We start from the raw sequence: 18,180 nt of genomic DNA, 5'->3' as shown, positions 1-18,180 counted from the left end.
ATTTAGATAGTGTACTTCACTCGGGCTGATATCTTTGGTATTCATGAGAAAATTTGGCTAAGCTGTGGCAGAGACCGTAAGCCTCCTGATCAAAAAGGAAAAAAAAATGCCTCTTGGGCGCCCCGCTAGGCCGCTCCCTGCCGCGCAAACTTTTTCTTCGATGAAATCTCTCTTAAGATGGACCAAGCAAGTTGATTTAGAGAGGAAAATGAAGGTTCCAAAAAAGAGAGAAATAATAGCCTGAAAGTGAGAGAAAAGGGTGAAGACAAAAGGGAAGATGGATAAACGGGAACAACTCGCCCTTTTTGATGATCTCCCACTCATACCAATGTTCCGTTCCAATTATTTCGGATGCGGGGAGTAAACTTTTATAGCAACCTCAGTTGTTATCTAATGGTCTTTTACCATGTTATCTAATAGTCTTTTACTCCCATCTCACCCCTGTTCATCCCTTCCACGCAACCAAAGCCGATTTTACTGTTGTTAAGACAATAACATTTTTTCTGTGAGGGCAAATTCGGAGGAGTCTATGTCTCTAGCGAAGTTACGACATGCTTTGCAAAGAATGAAACACATACATGATTTTTTTTAGTGTTCATATGGTTAAAATTTGAGGCAAAGGGAAGTTATAGAAAAAATGATGGAAAGTTTTCATACGCTTCCGCTTGGTAAAGGTGCAATACACAACAAAAATCCGAACACTCCCTATATGTATCCAGAAGGCTGACAGTTAGCAAGATATTCCTGATGCTCAGAGATTATAAAGAAATCCAAAGAATCCGAGAGAAGAGTAAATGATTGTATTAAACTTCAATGAAATTTTCTTTCTTTCTGCTGCTTGGTTCTTCAAAGCAATAGTGAGGTCGTTTCCGAGTGTAAATCGACGACGGAAACCTCACTTTAAGTTCACACCCAAAATGCCTGGCGCTTACAACTTGGAAGTGAAAATGAAAGGTTGGCAAACTTTCCATTTGTCTAGTACCTGTGCTCGTTAAAGAAGAATGTGAACTTGTAGTGGACGGTGAACTGGATCTCAAACTTTTTCCTGATGAGCAAGTTTCCTAAACCAATAGAATACAAATCATAGAGCATGTTAAAGAAAAACCAATGCAATTCCAGATAAGTTTCAACTCCCAGTTGAAAGTTGCTCCAAAATTCGCTGCAACACACCATTTCCGCGTGTTACCCGGTAAGAGTCACTTTTCGCCCGGTTTCCAAACGCATGTTTTGAGAGTAACACATAAAAGAAATGAGTAAATTTTCCAATGCTAGTGTATAGTTGGTCTTTATTTTGTCAAAGTGATAGACAGTGATTGATTCAAAACCCTCCTCAACATTCTGCGTCCCGAAGTTTTAAGTTTTACGGCTTCTGTAAACGTTTTCTTTTTCAAGCCCAACGGGTAAAGATTGAGACAAAGCGTACCCGACCACTACATGACTGTTACACCACATAGTTGTTCTTTGTGCATGTCATGAGCAGCGGACAATGCCATTAGGCGCCATTTTGAAAAACAAAGCTGGAAAACAGGGTACTTTTTTTTGGGCAGCGATCGAGATAAAATTTTGTCCAATATTGTTCCGCTGTATCGGGATCAATAGTATTATTTTGTAAAGAAGGCAGTAAATTAAGATGGAATGCGTGAAAACTATCGATGGATTTATCAAAAACTCACAATCTACGAGGAAATCTCCAACTTCACTTCTTTTGAGACCAAGCTGAAATAACAAAATGACAGCCAACAACAGCGAAAATTGTGGCTATGATGTTGTGTCTACTTCTTTCCCAAAGGAGATCTGTTACATAGATGCACAGATAAACAGTCTGCTAGACGTACATCTAGATCCACGATTACTCTCCGTAAATCTACATTGCAACAATATTTCTGTGATAGAGAATCTTGACAGACTGCAGCACCTTAAACACCTCGATCTGTCGTCCAATCGTATCACAAGAATGCAAGGGCTTGGTGGTTTGATGAGCCTAAAAACCCTCAACTTATCCTGCAACGAACTGCGTGTAGTTGAAGGATTGGATAGTCTAAGGTCCTGCTTTGCTTAATTTCTTTTTTTGAAATGTTGCTGGGGTCAGGGGAAGTAGGAGAGTTCTCAAGTCTAAATATGGCAAGTTAAGGCATGCTATTAAAAGATAATGGCCTAGTCTCTTTGCAACTTCTGCTTTTTATATAGCAACTATTCATCTCAGTGATGGTGTCGTTGGTGGATATTTACTGAACCACAAAGCAGTGAGATAATAGAGCAATTAGGGATGATTTTAATTAATTTATTTTTATGTGACGATCACAGTGTTTTCAGTTGTAAGTTGCTGGGAGGTGAATAGCAAAGAACATTTGGAGTTTGAGTAGCCAATGAGGGTGCATCCTCAATGCTATCTACTGTTTTAGTTTATATTAAAACAAAGTAACTTTCTCTTCATAATCATTGGATCTTCATGATTCTCTGTTCCCATTCCCTAAAATCTGAAGCAAATATTTAATGAGACACTATTATGATATTGAAATGCATTCAAATTGATTTGCAACAGAATTTTGGAAATATAAAAGATTATCAGTTCCAAAGTACTTTTTTATGGGAGTGGCAAAAGAAAACAGATTTGGGAAATTTGTCTCATCAGGGAATGTTTGACTTCTTAAACATTTTTATTAATTTGTTTCCTTGTAGGAATCTGGTTAAGCTGGATTTATCCTACAATGTCATCTATGATCTCTCAGGCCTAAAGAAAATTCATGGATCCTCCTTTAGCTTACGAAGCTTATATCTCCATGGAAATGAGCTTAGTTCACTGGATCATTTAATTAACTGTCTTGCTGGATGCAGAATGCTTCAAGAGTTGACATTGTCACTGTATGGGGAAGCTAACCCTGTTTGTGAAATACCAGATTATCGATCCAGTGTACTGGCTTCACTGAAAAATTTGGAAGTGTTAGATGGCCAGGACAGGACTGGGAAACCAGCAGCAACAAGGGACAGTGTGCTTGACATTCCAGGTTGGATTCTTGGTTTTTGTTAATTACTTTATTAAACCAAATTAAATGGGCAGCATCTGTTTATTTTGTAATGTTTCTGATGCAGTGGTGTTTATATTTGCACAAAAATGAACAGAAAGCTTTTATGTCTCCCTTGCTTGTGATAAATTTAACAGTGATGGTGTATAGTACTAAGATGAATGATACTATAATCCTTGAGTAAATGCCTCATATTCCTGGTATTCTTAGGTAATTTTGTCCCCATCTTAAAAGAGGGATATTGATTAATGTTATTTTTTAGAATTGACTTTGCTGCGATGGACTTTCTTATAGAGAAAACTAATTTTTTTGTTATTGACAATTAACAGAAATGGATGACTATCTGGAATATTTAGAATCAGAAAATTCCTCTGAAATCCCTAGTGTAAGTAAATTCTAAAATTTTGTTTAAGTATAATTAATGTATACTTAAACATGTACAGGTTAATTGTGTTCTTGAAATTGGAGTGACTGTGACCCAGAAAACTATAATTTGTTCCTTCTTTTTCCAGAAAGAAACAAAGTATGAAGTTTTGACTCCAAAGATTGACTTGGCGCTGGACAGATTCAGGCAACGAGGACCTCTGTCGTCAGAAACTGATGCTGGAGAGGAGAAAAGAACTGAGAATCCCACTGAGGTTTGCACCACATTACATACCCTTTGGATTTTAAAATAAAAGATTTTCCATATAGGCAGACACAGCAAAGAGAAATAATAATTTAAAGAGAATTCAAAAGTTCATATAGATATTATGCTTATTATAAAAGGTGACTGGGGAGATGAAGAAGCCTTCTAGTAATACCATGGTTGTAACTGGATCAAAAGTCTTCATAAAACTTAGGAATCAAGTTATGTATAATTTGATTATAAATGTGTCATTTAGATGAAAAAGAAGTGCTTTTGTTGACAAACAATGCTTTAAATATTACAGGTTGTAAAAGTTGAACAGGGCTGTAAATAGACAAATGAAATAAGAAAAAGAACTTTAGATACGCCACCTTCCCAGGGTGGTTCTTTGTCCACCGTTTTTCTGATTTAATTATAATTTGGAGAGCTAGTTTTTCTTGGAGACAATAAAACTGAAAACCTGGAGGAAAGTCTTTGGCGAAAGATTTGGCCTGCCACAAAATCAATCTACATGTGATGTCAGGAGCAGGACTGAAACCCCAGACCAAACCTGTGGGAGGGAAGCACACTCACCACTGATCCATCCTTGCTTCTCTGTTTTTTTCATTAGTTTTTACTTTGTTTTTCAGAGGCCAGCTGTTAAAGTAAGCCTGTCAGCTGATCATGAGATTCGTTTAGAGACTCTTGAACATCAACTTAACTGTCTAATTCACAACACAGTAAGTTATATGCTAATTACCCATCTAGGTTTAGTTGTGCAGAGGGGAGATAGCACTATCCAACTGATAAATTGCTATCCATTAGATAAATGATAACAAAATGAACTGTTAAAAATTGAACTGTAACCAGGATATGACTTAGTGAAAAAGGTAAAAAACGTTCTCTGGTTAAAAAGATTTTAAGGTTTTTTGGCTATTATACTATAGCCTTTAATGAATGTAAAAAATATAAGCGCATGAATGGAAATATATACAGGGGAGGGTGTGAAAAAATTAAAAACTAAAAAATACAATAGAAGTGTGAAAAGCTAAAAAATGGACAATAGAACAAAATCAAATTACAATAAGATAGAATATTGTCTTGGTAACGGTTTAGAGTTATTGTCTGCGCTGGCAGTTTTTGCAGTATGCCAAGATTATAGTGTTTTTCGAACGCAGTAATTGCCTTTGTCTATCATGGTAGCGCCCTCAAAGACGCGAGACTAGCCACGTTACCGAAGCCTTAAAAGCTAATGGCTACCCATCATTAGTTATTTCCAACATTTTAAAAAAGAAGTCAGCTCCGACAACTCCTCCACCAGAAGAGTTAGTGTCCATGTTCTTCAAATGGGCCGATCCATCAGACACATCTCTGGGTTTCGCTTGTCTTCCCTACATCAGTGGCCTGATTGAGCCCCTTACCAGATTACTTCGTAAAAATGACATTCGTGTGGTTAGCAAACCAGCTAAAACCCTGCAACAAGAATTTCCGTCACCTAAGTTCAGGCAGCCCTTAGATCTACAATGCAATGTTGTCTACAAAATTCCGTGCTCTGACTGCTGTTGGAGTTATGTAGGAGAAACTGGCAGATGCTTTAAAACCCAAAGAAAGGAACATCAACAAAATCTTAAAAACTATACGAGTGGCTCGAACATTGCCAACCATGCATGGGAAAACAATCACTCGATTGACTTTGAGGGCGCTACCGTGATAGACAAAGGCAATTACTGCATTCGAAAAACACTATAATCTTGGCATACCGCAAAAACTGTCGGCACAGACAATAACTCTAAACCGTTACCAAGACAATATTCTATCTTATTGTAATTTGATTTTGTTCTATTGTCCATTTTTTAGCTTTTCACACTTCTATTGTATTTTTTAGTTTCTAATTTTTTCACACCCTCCCCTGTATATATTTCCATTCATGCGCTTATATTTTTTACATTCGTTAAAGGCTATAGACCTTTATTATATACTCAACAAAATATCGCGTTTCTGATTGGTCAATGATGAATGCATAAATAGGTTATAGAGTGCAATAGAGGTTATAGAGTGCAATACGGAGAAGTTGCCATGGAAACACCGATGGAGTAATTTTGTCGAGAATATAATAAATAAAAAATCGTATGAACCTGCTCGTGCATTTCGTGATTTATGGTCACTCGTGATGTTTTGAAAGTTCTCAAATTACACTCGCCTACGGCTCGTGCAATTTTGAGAACTTTCAAAACATCACTCGTGCCCATAAATCACGAAATGCACTCGCGTTCATACGATTTCCTATACTTATCACGCAGCGCCATCTTGGATTGCGTGCACACCAAATCGAGGCTCGACGGGCATGAGATTTTGGGTTATGTTACATTACAGTGTTTTGACTGAAGATTACAAGCAAGCATGGCCCACGATCGTTGTTGCGTTAATTTCTGTGGTAACGACAAACGAAATTAGAGTGGTGAGAATTTATCTCTCTTCAACTTTCCTTCGAATGACTTTTTGAGATCGAAATGGATTGCTGCTATCGGATTTCGAGGTGAGAGTCGCGTCGTGACCAGTTAGCTGTTAGATGCACGTGTTATTAGCGATCGACTTTTCCTTTCGATTTAAGACTCAGCCAGCAGTTTTTATCTATAACATATTTATTAATTTCATATCCATAACGCTGGATTCAATTTATTAATCTACTGTTGATTTTACATTATGTTTTTAATTTTAATTTTGGCTCAAGCTGTTTAACACACATGGTCATGTTTTGTTTGATTAACTCGGATTTGGTACTATGTAATAATGAGATTCTCCCTCGTTTATTCGCGTGATAATTTGCAGTTTTAACGAATTTGCCAGATATAGAAAGGCTCTACTCTGGTTTGCTCGGCTCACTTCAAGCCAGAGGATACGTATAAGACTGTAACTGGGCTTACACGTCTAAAACATCATAGTTTGCGTAGCTTTTTTTTTAATTTGATCGAGAATTTTACCTCCCTTATTTGAGTCGAGCGAGAATGTGAAAAACATAATGTAAAATCAACAGTAGATTAATAAATTGAATCCAGCGTTATGGATATGAAATTAATAAATATGTTATAGATAAAAACTGCTGGCTGAGTCTTAAATCGAAAGGAAAAGTCGATCGCTAATAACACGTGCATCTAACAGCTAACTGGTCACGACGCGACTCTCACCTCGAAATCCGATAGCAGCAATCCATTTCGATCTCAAAAAGTCATTCGAAGGAAAGTTGAAGAGAGATAAATTCTCACCACTCTAATTTCGTTTGTCGTTACCACAGAAATTAACGCAACAACGATCGTGGGCCATGCTTGCTTGTAATCTTCAGTCAAAACACTGTAATGTAACATAACCCAAAATCTCATGCCCGTCCAGCCTCGATTTGGTGTGCCACGCAATCCAAGATGGCGCTGCGTGATAAAGGTCTATAGCATAATAGCCGAAAGCTCATATTTTAAAACCTTTTTAACCAGAGAATGTTTTTTACCTTTTTCAAAATGAACTGTGCTATCCAATGGATAGAGATTTCTGCAGTGGAGAGAATTATCCAACCTTTAAACAACTGGGGCCTAAAGACATTGAAATGATTTAGTTGGACTGAAAGGATCCTTTTTTATAAGGAGATGTCCTCCAAGTTTCTGTAGAATGTAGAACTTATAGTCTTTTGTTAATTGTCACTTTTTGGGGGATGTAGTTGGGACAGTCCTGTGTAAGATCTAATAGGGATCTTTTAAAATTGTTAGAGGACTTAAATTTTTAAATTGTCCAGAGGAAATGAAGATTTTGTGACAATGAGCCAAGACCTATGTCACTGTGACTTGTTCTAGAGCATAACCCTTAAGGAAGCTTAATAGTGTGAACCATCCATCAGATAAGAGTTATTTATGGTACATGTTTGGCAAGGAATTTTGAATCCTAGGGGTCAACAAATTTATTCTTGTGGTGAGAGAAAAAAAACATGGTGCACATGGAATATAAATGATTATTTTTTTGCAGGAAAGAGCACAGGTTTCAAGGCAGATCAGAAATCCAAGTGCAGAGCCTGGTAGGTTTGAAGCTAGCAGGAGGATGATAACATTTATCTTGTCCAAATTTTTAAATGTATGGTGGTTTTGGAAGTGTTTAAGTCCTTAGGTACTAGCTGAAATAACATGTAACATAAATAATAAGTTGTTTTCCCTTATCTAGACCACATCACAGACATCAGTGAATTGTGAATTATTAAAGAAAGAGAGGGTGATAGGGTGCTGTTTAACTGTAGGGTCTAAGGAGGCTGTTGATGATAGGGTGCTGTTTAACTGTTGGGTCTAAGGAGGCTGTTGATGATAGGGTGCTGTTTAACTGTAGGGTCTAAGGAGGCTGTTGATGATAGGGTGTTGTTTAACTGTAGGGTCTAAGGAGGCTGTTGCAGATGTGCTAATACCAGTTTAGATGTGTACATGCACAGATAAACACGAAACAAATAGTTGTAGGCTGCTTTCTCCCTTAAAGCCCCAGAGTGTTGAAGGGAACAAGTGTATAATGTACCTTTGAATGGGGGGAAGGAGAAACACACATTGTCCCCAATCACTTTCACCAAAAAGTCCTACATCCATAACCAAAAAAAAAAAAAGGTAATAAAATGGCTTGCTATTTAGCCTCATGTTAAAGAGTGCAAGCACATATCACATGATGTTGTTATTCTCACTAGATATTAACCGATCAGCTGATTCTGAATCAACTGAACAGCCAGACAAAAAGAAAAAAGAACAACTTTCATCCAAAGCTAAAAGAAGTCAATGGGTTCCAATATCAAAGAAGCCAGGACAGACAAAGACACGCACCAAGCCAGCGGTTCATGTCACAGTGGAGTCAACAAGCTCCACATCACCATCAGATGAACAAGTGAGAAATCTGATGATAAAAGGCAAGACTGCATTGAAGGGGAGGACTGTTAGGGATCCTAAAGATGATGAGACTTTCCTGGTCAGTGAATTATCTCTGTTCTTTAAATTTCAATTCCTTGAACCTCTAACTAACAAGATCGAATAAGTAATTCTCCCTTCAAGCTCCTGTACAATTGTTTTTTAATTAACCAGGAGAATTTGCTGTTATATCAGTTAACTAACACTCTTTGGCTGGATAGCACTTTATTCTCATTACCTGTTTGTTTCAAAATGTATTGATATCATGAGGAGAAGTTACGTTTTGATCACTTTTACGAGATCAAGGATTTCAAGAATTAGATCGAGCTTCTTGTCCCCACAAGTTTGTGGACATGGAAATTGCGTTTGCTTGGAGGAAACCTGAAACTAATAATTATCTGAAGAAAAAAAAACTCCAATTAGGTAAGAGTTGAACAAGATAAGATTCGCATGGATTGAAGATGGCCAATTTGAAAAGTTTGCTGCTAGGTTTACAATTATGATCTGCCTACGGTAGGAATTGTTGATGATTTCTTTGCTTCCTTTTCACCTTTTCCCACGACACGAATGATTTGGTATGTCTTTGATTCCATATGTAATTTACTCTTCAGTCACTCATTCAAGAGTTGGACTCTGAGCGCGAGAGACGATGGAAAGCTGAACAGGCTGCCAGGCGGATGGTTGAAGCCATCAAAGAGCTTCAACAGAGAGGTTTGAGTTGGGTTCTCTTGTTACTTTTTTGATCAGAAAGAGTTGACATGTATTTTTCTTCAACGTGGAAGTTTTTTCGTGCGTGCCAGGACTTCTAGGGAAGCGCAATTTTCCACGTAAGAAAAACACAGTATTCAATGTATCATCACCTTGGCATATTCGTTTTAAAATGTCTTCTGAAAACGATCAGAAGACAACTGGACGTCTGTTTCTCCTCGGTCAAGGAACGCGAAAAACACAGGAAAATTGTCTTATAGCAGTGTGGGTCACATGACCGTACCGATTTCACAACAGAGAGTAGAGGGAATTTTTTTCGCTCTCTTGTTTTGTCTTTCAAACTTTTTCGGTTTACTTTAACGTGATTGGGAGGTACCTGAGTTACTTGTGTACAAGAGTGATTATCGAAGAGCTCAACCTTTCTCTGTGTCTTTAATGTCAGTTGTGACCCCCGCGATCGAGTTCCTTATCTTTCCTAATTTTCTTGTGCTTTTGTGTTTCTACTTTATAGAGGCAGAGGAGAAGAAACTAAGAGAGGCTTCTCTTGCGGCGAGCAGTCGCCTGAAGCGTGCATTACTCAAAGAGAAGGAAACTAAGGATTGTTTACAGAAATCTTTAAATGAATTGCAGGTGTGAACGTTAAAACGATTGGCGACCTTTACAGCATGTGAAAAAAAATTGAAAAATAAGACTGTAAAGTTAAGCTTCTTTTTTTTTAATTGCTTGTCCCATGGAGCACAACCAAAGTCATTTCAGTCTTCTATGTTGCACGAAAGCTCTTAATTTTTTTAATTTTTCTGAATTTATTTGGTGTCAGACCCATAATGTCGGGCTGACTGAAGAGGTGAAGAGATTGCAGGAAAATGAAGAAGAACAACAAAGAGCATTGCGAGCCTTGGAACAAGCCACTACCAAGATGGAGACTGACAAAATCAAACAGCACGCTGAAGCGGTACGATATGTACTCTAATTCCAGTCAGTTATCTCTTGTAGATGATGAACTTTCTGGAGTTAGAAGCTGATTTAAAGATTAGCTTCAAGGTTTTAATTTATTTTGATTTTGTTTGCTTCTTCGAATTTTCGCGTTACTATCACTGGTTTGCTATACGGCGCTTTTCAACTAAGTGTTGTAAAATCGAAAGTAAGGTAGTCACAACGGCCCATCACAACAATCAGTACAAAGAAATATCACAACGGCCAATTAGAAATCGAAGCAAAAGCCAGCAAACTGCGCAAAGCATGTGAGCACGTGTTAACGCAAGTGACCAATCCGCGATTGATTTCAGTTTAGTATCTGATTGGTTGCTGAAAGCGTGTAATCACAACGGCCTATCAGAACTCGAAGCAAAAGCCAGCTAACTGCGCAAAGCACGTGCCAACGTGAGTGACCGATCCGCGACTGATTTCAGTTTAGTATCTGATTGGTTGCCGAAAGCGTGATGCTAATTATCTCGACCAATCACAAACCATAGTCAAGGAAACCAGTGCAATTCCGGGTAACTTTTACTGACAAGTTCAATTGCTGACGGGAACTTGCTAAAGTAATTGGGGTCTCAGAGATCAGAAATACTCAAGAAAACGATGTCAAACGATTAGTAAAACTCATCCAAAGGAGCTCAAACATTTTTAAGGTGGCTTTCAACGAAAACTTCGTTTAATAGTTGTGCTGTTTTTAAGGTCACCCAACTGCAGCAGGAGCAGATGAAAGTGGGCGCCTTAACAAAAGAGTGTGAACTGTCAAAACATTCAGTGAAACAACTGAAAGGTCAGGTCCATCAGCTACAGGAACTCCTCGCCAACAGAGAGCAGGAACACAGGTAAACTAGTTAATCCTTTAACTTCCAGAGGTGATTAACATGTAACCTCTCCCCACAATATCCATACATTCTCTAGCAAACAGGTAATGAGAATACTCAAACTTATCAGGTACAAGTTGATGTCTTGATCTAACACCAAATTCTCGCAACTTATTCACAAGAAAATGTGTAGCAGCTTGTGGGGAGAATAATGATCGGATCTTGGGAGTTAAAGAGTTAAGAGGCCAATTATACCATAATATTACCGTAATATTCCGCGGTAACTTATATCAAAGTCGATTTCCTCTGGATTTCTTTCATAAATTTTTTACCTTAATTTTACCATGGGTTACTCGGTAATTAACCCTCAGTCAGGAGACATTAGTTCTCAACAAGTCCTTAATGCTGTAATGATTAAACCGATAATTTCACGCAAACCTTAGTGATTACTATTCCTTGATGGCAGAAAAGCAGTGGAGGACCTGGTGCGAGTGGACGGGCAGGAGATGCGGGAGCTAGTAGAACGGGAGGCTGCTAAGCAAGAGGGTTTTCACCAGCAGATTATTAAAGAATATCAAGAAAAGTAAGAAAGAGACTGGTGACAAGCGACTGTTGTCTGTAGCCTTTTGATAGTCCTGACCCGTAACGAAACAGTATCTTAACATGCCCTAATTAAAGGCGAATTAGGCGGACTAAAGTATTCAGCCTGTGTAGTCGGTGTAACAACGTTGATAAAAGCTCATTAACTGGTGACTTTATAAGTTTTCGGGATATTTTCTGGCGCCATGGTAAACTTAAGTTACCGAGAAGCCGGAGACTACGAAAGATTTCATAGGTTTGACGTAAATACACAAACCTTCAGCTATGAATCAAGAAGGAATGCCTAATGGCCAAGGATGAAAAAATGAAACTGGATTGAAAATTACGAACATGAACAATTTACAATTGGATTTTTCAAGTGACTCGCCCTTTTTGACAAGTCGCACTCTTTGACTGAGGTAACGCCTGAAATGTTTCCTTAGTAGGTTTTCTTAGTATCTAGCAGCTGGGATGGCAGTGTAAAAAAAGAGCTAAATCGTGTTAGGACGTTATATTTTCTGTCTGGTTATTGAGTACATGTAATGCATTGTGCCAGACGCCCATTGCTTCATGAACCTCAGCATTTGTTTGTGGCGCCAAAGGATTCCCTGGTACGTAGATGGTCGAGTGTGCAAGGTTCGAATTCCTCGGTTCGAATCCTACATTCTAGACAAATATCCAACACCTTCTTTACGTCTTGACTCCATGACAGGTTGAACAAGCGTGATCTGGATTATGCTGCACTTGAGGACGAGTTCAGAATGGGTCTACAGATTGAAGCTAATAGGTTTAGAGAGGTTTGTAATTCTAATTAACACTTTGTAGATTACTTAGAGAATGCGTGTTAGGTCTTAAAAGAACCAAGTCTCTGTGGCAAGAATTGAACTTTTGCTGTTTGCATTTCGCACTTTTCCCAAAACTATGAAAATACTTCCATAAGTTGTGAATAGGAGATCTCCTTCTCCTCTTTGACGGGATAAGAAGAAAAGTGAAAGAAATCTGAGGTAAAGTTTGGCGTTCGCACTGCAGCTCAGTTAACTTGGTTGGCCAAAAAAACCTTTATTTGCGAGAAACTTTCGAGAAACCTTGTCATAGAAATTAATTCCACTTCTTTTTGCATTTCGCTGTACAAAATAGCTGCAAGAGGCGTTTGAGCGAATGAGCGATGAGCATGCGCAACAGAAGGAGGCCCTACACACAATAAAACAGAAGGAGAGCAAAGCAACTAATATGGTCAATGAACTCACAGCGGTAAGAACTTTTTGATGAATGATTGTTTGAGCTGATTGGAGGGGCTCTATTTCACTTTCCCTTTTATTTATTTTAAAGTATATAAATTTTCTGAAGCTGCTCGTCATTTTTAGTCTCAAGGCCAGTCTTGGCGACGTCACGTTTTCATGATTTCAACTTAAGTGGTAACATCTTTTTAAGTATTCTTGCTTTTTTTTGTTCAGCAAGAATGTTTTCAAAACCCTCTATGTTCTTCGGCGATCGGTCGATGGGAGTCGGACACGCTCTGTGTACTTCGGGAAATAGACACGCTTCGTTCGCTTTGGGGATAAACAGTCTTTTACCCTTCGTGTGCTCTTTTTTTTTCCAAATCTGGTTTTGTCAGCCGTGGCCACCACTGATCTTTCTATTTATTAATTTGCGCATAGATGGTGAAAGAACAACGTGGGAGATTAAGTGAGCTGTCACGAGGGAGGCAAGAAATTGTCGGAGATTACAAGGTGTGGCTATGATTATCTATCCAGATTTACCCTTGGGGAAAATTTATCATCCCAGGGGTATTGCAGTGTTCCCCGTCTCATGATATCCCAATCCAATTGAGGCCGGTTACTTTTAATACATGATTAAAATTCAAACTAAAAGAAAAATCATTTTTAGGTTGAATTTCTTGTATAAGAACACGATTTATCGTGAAGTTTGGTATAAATAAGCACTTGGAAATTTTTCAAAGACGCCTTATGGCTTGTGCACTTTTGGTGTCTTTGAAAAATTTACTCGTATTATATTTATTTACACTAAATTGCACCGGATATCATGTTATTAGTTACACCAATAGCCTAAGATTAGAGTTAACCTCCAGTTGGTTTTATCTGATTTTGAGGGAAACCTGGAGGAAACAAGGTATAGACAAGGTTTTCTGTAAAGCTACCAAAGTATGTTGATGGTATTGTCTTGTTTCGTAGGAAAGAACACAAAGTTTAGAGAAACAACTTAACGAAGCTAATAAACAGTTGACGAGACTGGAAGTACTAGAACAAGTAAGTATCAACATCACAAACACAGGACAGAGGCTTCTTTTCTGTTTGAGCATTACTGACACAAACTCAAAGGGAAATGTTTTTCTTAAAATCAGTAAATGACTTAAAACAATTCAGTTCTCATGGCAAAAGACAGACCTATACACGAGGTAAAGCCTGGCCATCCGTAAAAGACCATCAATAGCTAAGAACCAGAATGAGATTTCTATTCGCTGATGACCTGCTGTTCGTCACCTGTGCGGGTCTGCTGTAGCTCCAATCTTGGATAGAATAAAAGGAACAATCAATCTTCCTTTCCTCTCGTCCCCCCCCCCCCCCACACACACACACACACACACACACACACACACACACACACACACACACACACACACACACACACACACACACACACACACACACACACAAATTAAAGGAGCAACGATAAGACCTACGTAGAGCAGTACAAGAAATTACAAATCATGTAATTTGTCCAAGATTGTCAATAATCATTCCTGTTTGTTTTTAGGACAAAGCTAAGTTGACGGCTCAGATACGAGCTCAAGTATCAGTCATGGAAGGCCTGAGAACCGAAAGAAAACTATGGAGCGAGGAGCTTGCCCAACAAGGTAATGGAAATGTTTGCAAAAACACCTACCTTTTAAAATAATTGATTCTGAGTAAGAGCTTTGTGCTGTTTGTTTGTCACCAGGATCGTCCCTTGCTCAGGATCGAGGACGAATGGAGGCTCGCATAGAGGCGCTGACAGCTGAAGTCGGTGAAGTGAAGAAGGAATGTCAGGTAAGGAAAGATAGAGCAATATTTGATTGAGCGTCGAATGTACTCTGGGATTGCTAAGATTTTACCTTCCTTCACTCCGGGGTTGATCAAGAAAACCCGTGCCACTTATTTAACCGATGAGATGCAAAACAAAAGCCAATCGCGTGTCGGTCACTGGGGTCCTCCCGCGTTAGAGGTCGGGTTCTCATTGGTTCCCTGTTTGTATATTATCTTTATCAGCTGTTATGGCTAATTTGATTTTGTTTCTTGAACGCTCAATCGAAAGGCGCCCTTATGAAACAAATCAATCGTCATCACGCTCCTTTATGCATTTTTGAAGCCCTTTCTTAGTATTGTTGGTTGTTTCAGTGATGTAGAATGTTTCAAATATCAAGTTATTCTGACGTTCCTCCGAAGACACCTTCGCAAACTTGCAGCTGGCGAAAAATTTTAAAATATTTTATGCATCCTTCTTCTTTCAGAATGCCAATGAAACGATCGCCATCAAGGCTAAAGTTATAGAGGATCAAACGGACTCCATTAGGAAGCTCAAACAGGTTAGTCCTTAATCACACACTCAGGTAGTAACTATTGATCTCTTGTCCATGATGGCAGCTTTCTCTTTTTGGTTTTAGAAAATTGCAGATCAGGACTCTGACATGCGCAAAAGGAAGGAAGATGGCGAAGCACGTGAGAAAAACCTTGAGGAACAGCTAGCTGTTGAGACATCAGCAAATCAGGAGTTGCAAGTGAGGTTCTTTGTTGGTAGAATGAGAAAGTTACTCTGACAGACCGCTTACTTAAACCTCATTTGCTATGACTTAATTCTTTTGTCATCCCATCCTTGGAGAGTCCAAAGGGTTCAAGTTGATTGGTCAAGAAATCTCGTGACACGTGAGCCAATGAGACACAATACTAAAACCAGTTGCGGAGTGTGCACTTAAGTTTTCCCGCGCTTGAAGCGGCGAACTTGTATTTTCTTTGAATTCTCATTGGCTCCTGTTGATATCGACCTTGTTCTGATTGGTAGTTGCGATAATATTTGTTCCACGACACTTAGTCGTAAGGCGCTTTGTGATGCTACAACTTTTGCTTTTGTTAAACGTTAAAGGAACAATTGGATGGACTTGTGGACCGTAAGGAATCACTCAAACAAGAACTAAGGAAAACACAGGAAGAGTTGGAGACCAGTAAGGAAAATCACAGGTATGTTATCTGGTATTACATCTTTGAAATAAACTGTGTTAAAAAATGGACACAGTTATATTTTAGGACGACAGAAGAGTTTCGCAGTACTTCGTTTTATTTTTAAAGCATCCGTTTTATGTTTAAAGCATCAAGGATGCAAAAAACAGAGGCGCATCTGCGAGTTTCTCATATTTATACGTAATATTTGACCTCTTGTGTTGGTAAACAGAAGCTAAAGTAAATGGAGGCTTTTCAGTGTAAAATTGTACTTGTTACTTGTGATCTAAATGTCATCTGATCTACAACAGGATTTTGAAAACAAAATGGCACGAAAAGAGTGAACTAATAGGCAAATTGGAAAAGGAAGTTGTTGAGATGCGAAATAACTTAAGAGGAAAGGAAAGAACTTTAATTGAAGAGAGAGACAAAGCTGTGAAGGCGGCCGAGTAAGTATTCCGATTTTTTTGCTAGCTTACTGCTTTGAACGAAACAACCTTGCCAAGTGAAACAAAGCTAGCTCTAAGGGGAGACAAAAGCTTTGTTCGTATTGTTGTTACAGTTATTCGTACTCAAGAACTCCAGGAAACTTAAAGCGCATAGGATTAAGTGTGGATACACCAAGCGAAAGTAACAACATCAGTCAATCAGAAGAGGGAAGAATAAGACAGGCAGTCGGGAAATGCGAGTGACTGAAAAGTGATTGATTTTAGTTTGATTGGTAGATCTGATTGGTTGAGAGGGAAGTGCAAGTTTTTTTTGACCAATCGCAAAGCGAACTACATACGAAACCAAAGCAATCCGGAATTACTTTCGGCGCTCTTTTAAACATGACTCTAACCAGGTTGCCAGCCGATGTCTTTGCTGTTACCTTTTTTTTTTGTAATCATACGACTTTTTCCTTTTTCAAAACGCTCAGTTCCGCCGTAGAGAGGTTAAAAGTCTGTGATGATGCTTTCCGCAAACAGCTCGAACAAGAACGACGGGCGCACGAGCAACAGCTTCAGACACTGGCCAACGAAAAACAGCAGGAGGTAGAAAGAGCTAATAACAGGGTAAGGAAAGAAAGTGAAAAATCTTGTTGATCATCATAACGGTTGTATATCCGAGGCACGTCTTCTTGAATTAAATTATGATCGTTTCATCTTTCCTAAAAACATGGCGGTGTCCCATGAAAATCCAGATAGGTCTCATTCTGTGGAAATCGAACGCTTGCGTGGAAGTGTCATGCACTTTTGACCCGGAAGGCGCAAAAAACCGGGCTATGTTTAGAGCAGAGAAAATCGGTCTGGTAGGGACGAACCCCATAGACTTTATTCTGATAATCTTTGTGGTCAGGGCCCATTGAGCGCCATTTCGCTGCGACAGGGCTCTTCAACAAACCGCTTTTTGAGCACTGCTTAAAAAAACCCGAATCTCTTTCATTCGTTTAAACATTGCGATCATTGCACAAATTCAATCAATTTAGTTTTGGGGCGCCTTGTTGGGAAAAAAATAGTTTTGTTCCAGGAACAAATGCTCTCACCAAACATCATGTAATACGAAGCGAAGTATCGCCACGTCTTATTTAAACTACGTAATGATATGTGAACCTTTTCCTTTAAACTGAGTTACCATTATTTCAGTCTAGTGCCGAAAAAAAGAAACGGTAAGGTTGTGTTTTTCTCTTCCTTTTTTCGTAGGTCGTGGAAGTGGAAGATGAGATGCGCATACTTCTACAAGAGAATGCGCTGACCAAGAAAACTTTAGAGAAACGTCTGCAGAAACTGACATCTGCTTTCACTGAAATCCAACATGACTTAGCTAGAACGTGAATGTGCTACAATACTTTCAACAAATTGTAAATATTTTTCGTGAATATTTTCGAGAAAAACAGGTATGTGAATTATATATGTAATAAACGATAACATAAATATAACGGCAGTTTTATCAATGTTTCTTCTGGTTAGTAACGGGAAGTGACTGAAAATGAGACGAGAAAGGAAAAAACGAGGATCCGTGACGGTCTCTGATCACGCAAAGGGCTTTCAAATGGCTGGCGCTCATCGTAATCAATTCGAGTTCATCTGAATTCGTAGTTCAGTCGTGGGTACCTATTTTAACACACATTAAAGCTCAGCACTATTCGCGATAGATAACGAGAGATTTACTCAAAGAAACTTCAAAATTAGAATTGGGCCCGCTAATTTGACCAATATTAGTTCGCAGATTAAAGAGTAGATATAATGTAGCTGAAATATAGTGTCACATTCCAAACTGTCTCATCGATCTATTCTGTTACATTTCGTACGTTTGTTATTAGCAACCACCCGTAAATGGCCATCTCTCCTCTCCTCACTC

At 38.7% G+C, this 18,180-nt stretch overlaps 1 protein-coding gene and 1 pseudogene across 1 annotated transcript; both read left to right on the top strand.

The window, feature by feature from the left end:
* Positions 1 to 1,477: 1,477 nt before the first annotated feature.
* LOC113685392 (leucine-rich repeat and coiled-coil domain-containing protein 1) lies at positions 1,478 to 17,758 on the top strand. The gene is made up of 24 exons (XM_089200399.1): positions 1,478 to 2,043; positions 2,680 to 3,005; positions 3,353 to 3,408; positions 3,536 to 3,661; positions 4,281 to 4,370; positions 7,639 to 7,687; positions 8,333 to 8,607; positions 9,158 to 9,257; positions 9,766 to 9,884; positions 10,072 to 10,206; positions 10,932 to 11,071; positions 11,517 to 11,633; positions 12,342 to 12,426; positions 12,767 to 12,880; positions 13,288 to 13,359; positions 13,822 to 13,896; positions 14,405 to 14,504; positions 14,588 to 14,676; positions 15,138 to 15,212; positions 15,291 to 15,404; positions 15,767 to 15,861; positions 16,152 to 16,289; positions 16,760 to 16,895; positions 17,523 to 17,758. The coding sequence occupies exons 1-24, from the start codon at positions 1,730 to 1,732 to the stop codon at positions 17,652 to 17,654; spliced, it is 3,072 nt and encodes a 1,023-aa protein (XP_089056525.1). The 5' UTR covers positions 1,478 to 1,729; the 3' UTR covers positions 17,655 to 17,758.
* On the top strand, positions 4,686 to 5,557 carry LOC149048103 (uncharacterized; annotated as a pseudogene).
* Positions 17,759 to 18,180: the final 422 nt, after the last annotated feature.

Source organism: Pocillopora damicornis, chromosome 3 (assembly GCF_964200805.1).
Source record: "Pocillopora damicornis chromosome 3, jaPocDami1.2, whole genome shotgun sequence".
Classification (NCBI taxonomy): domain Eukaryota; kingdom Metazoa; phylum Cnidaria; class Anthozoa; order Scleractinia; family Pocilloporidae; genus Pocillopora; species Pocillopora damicornis.
Note: the sequence above shows the minus strand (reverse complement) of the source record. Positions and strands in the feature narration are given on the sequence as shown.

Coding starts and splice junctions, on each gene's coding strand:
- LOC113685392 (XM_089200399.1), top strand. CDS start 1,730: ATGACAGCCAACAACAGCGAAAATTGTGGCTATGATGTTGTGTCTACT. Junction 10,207..10,931: donor TCAAACAGCACGCTGAAGCG/GTACGATATGTA, acceptor GCTGTTTTTAAG/GTCACCCAACTGCAGCAGGA. Junction 12,881..13,287: donor TGGTCAATGAACTCACAGCG/GTAAGAACTTTT, acceptor ATTTGCGCATAG/ATGGTGAAAGAACAACGTGG.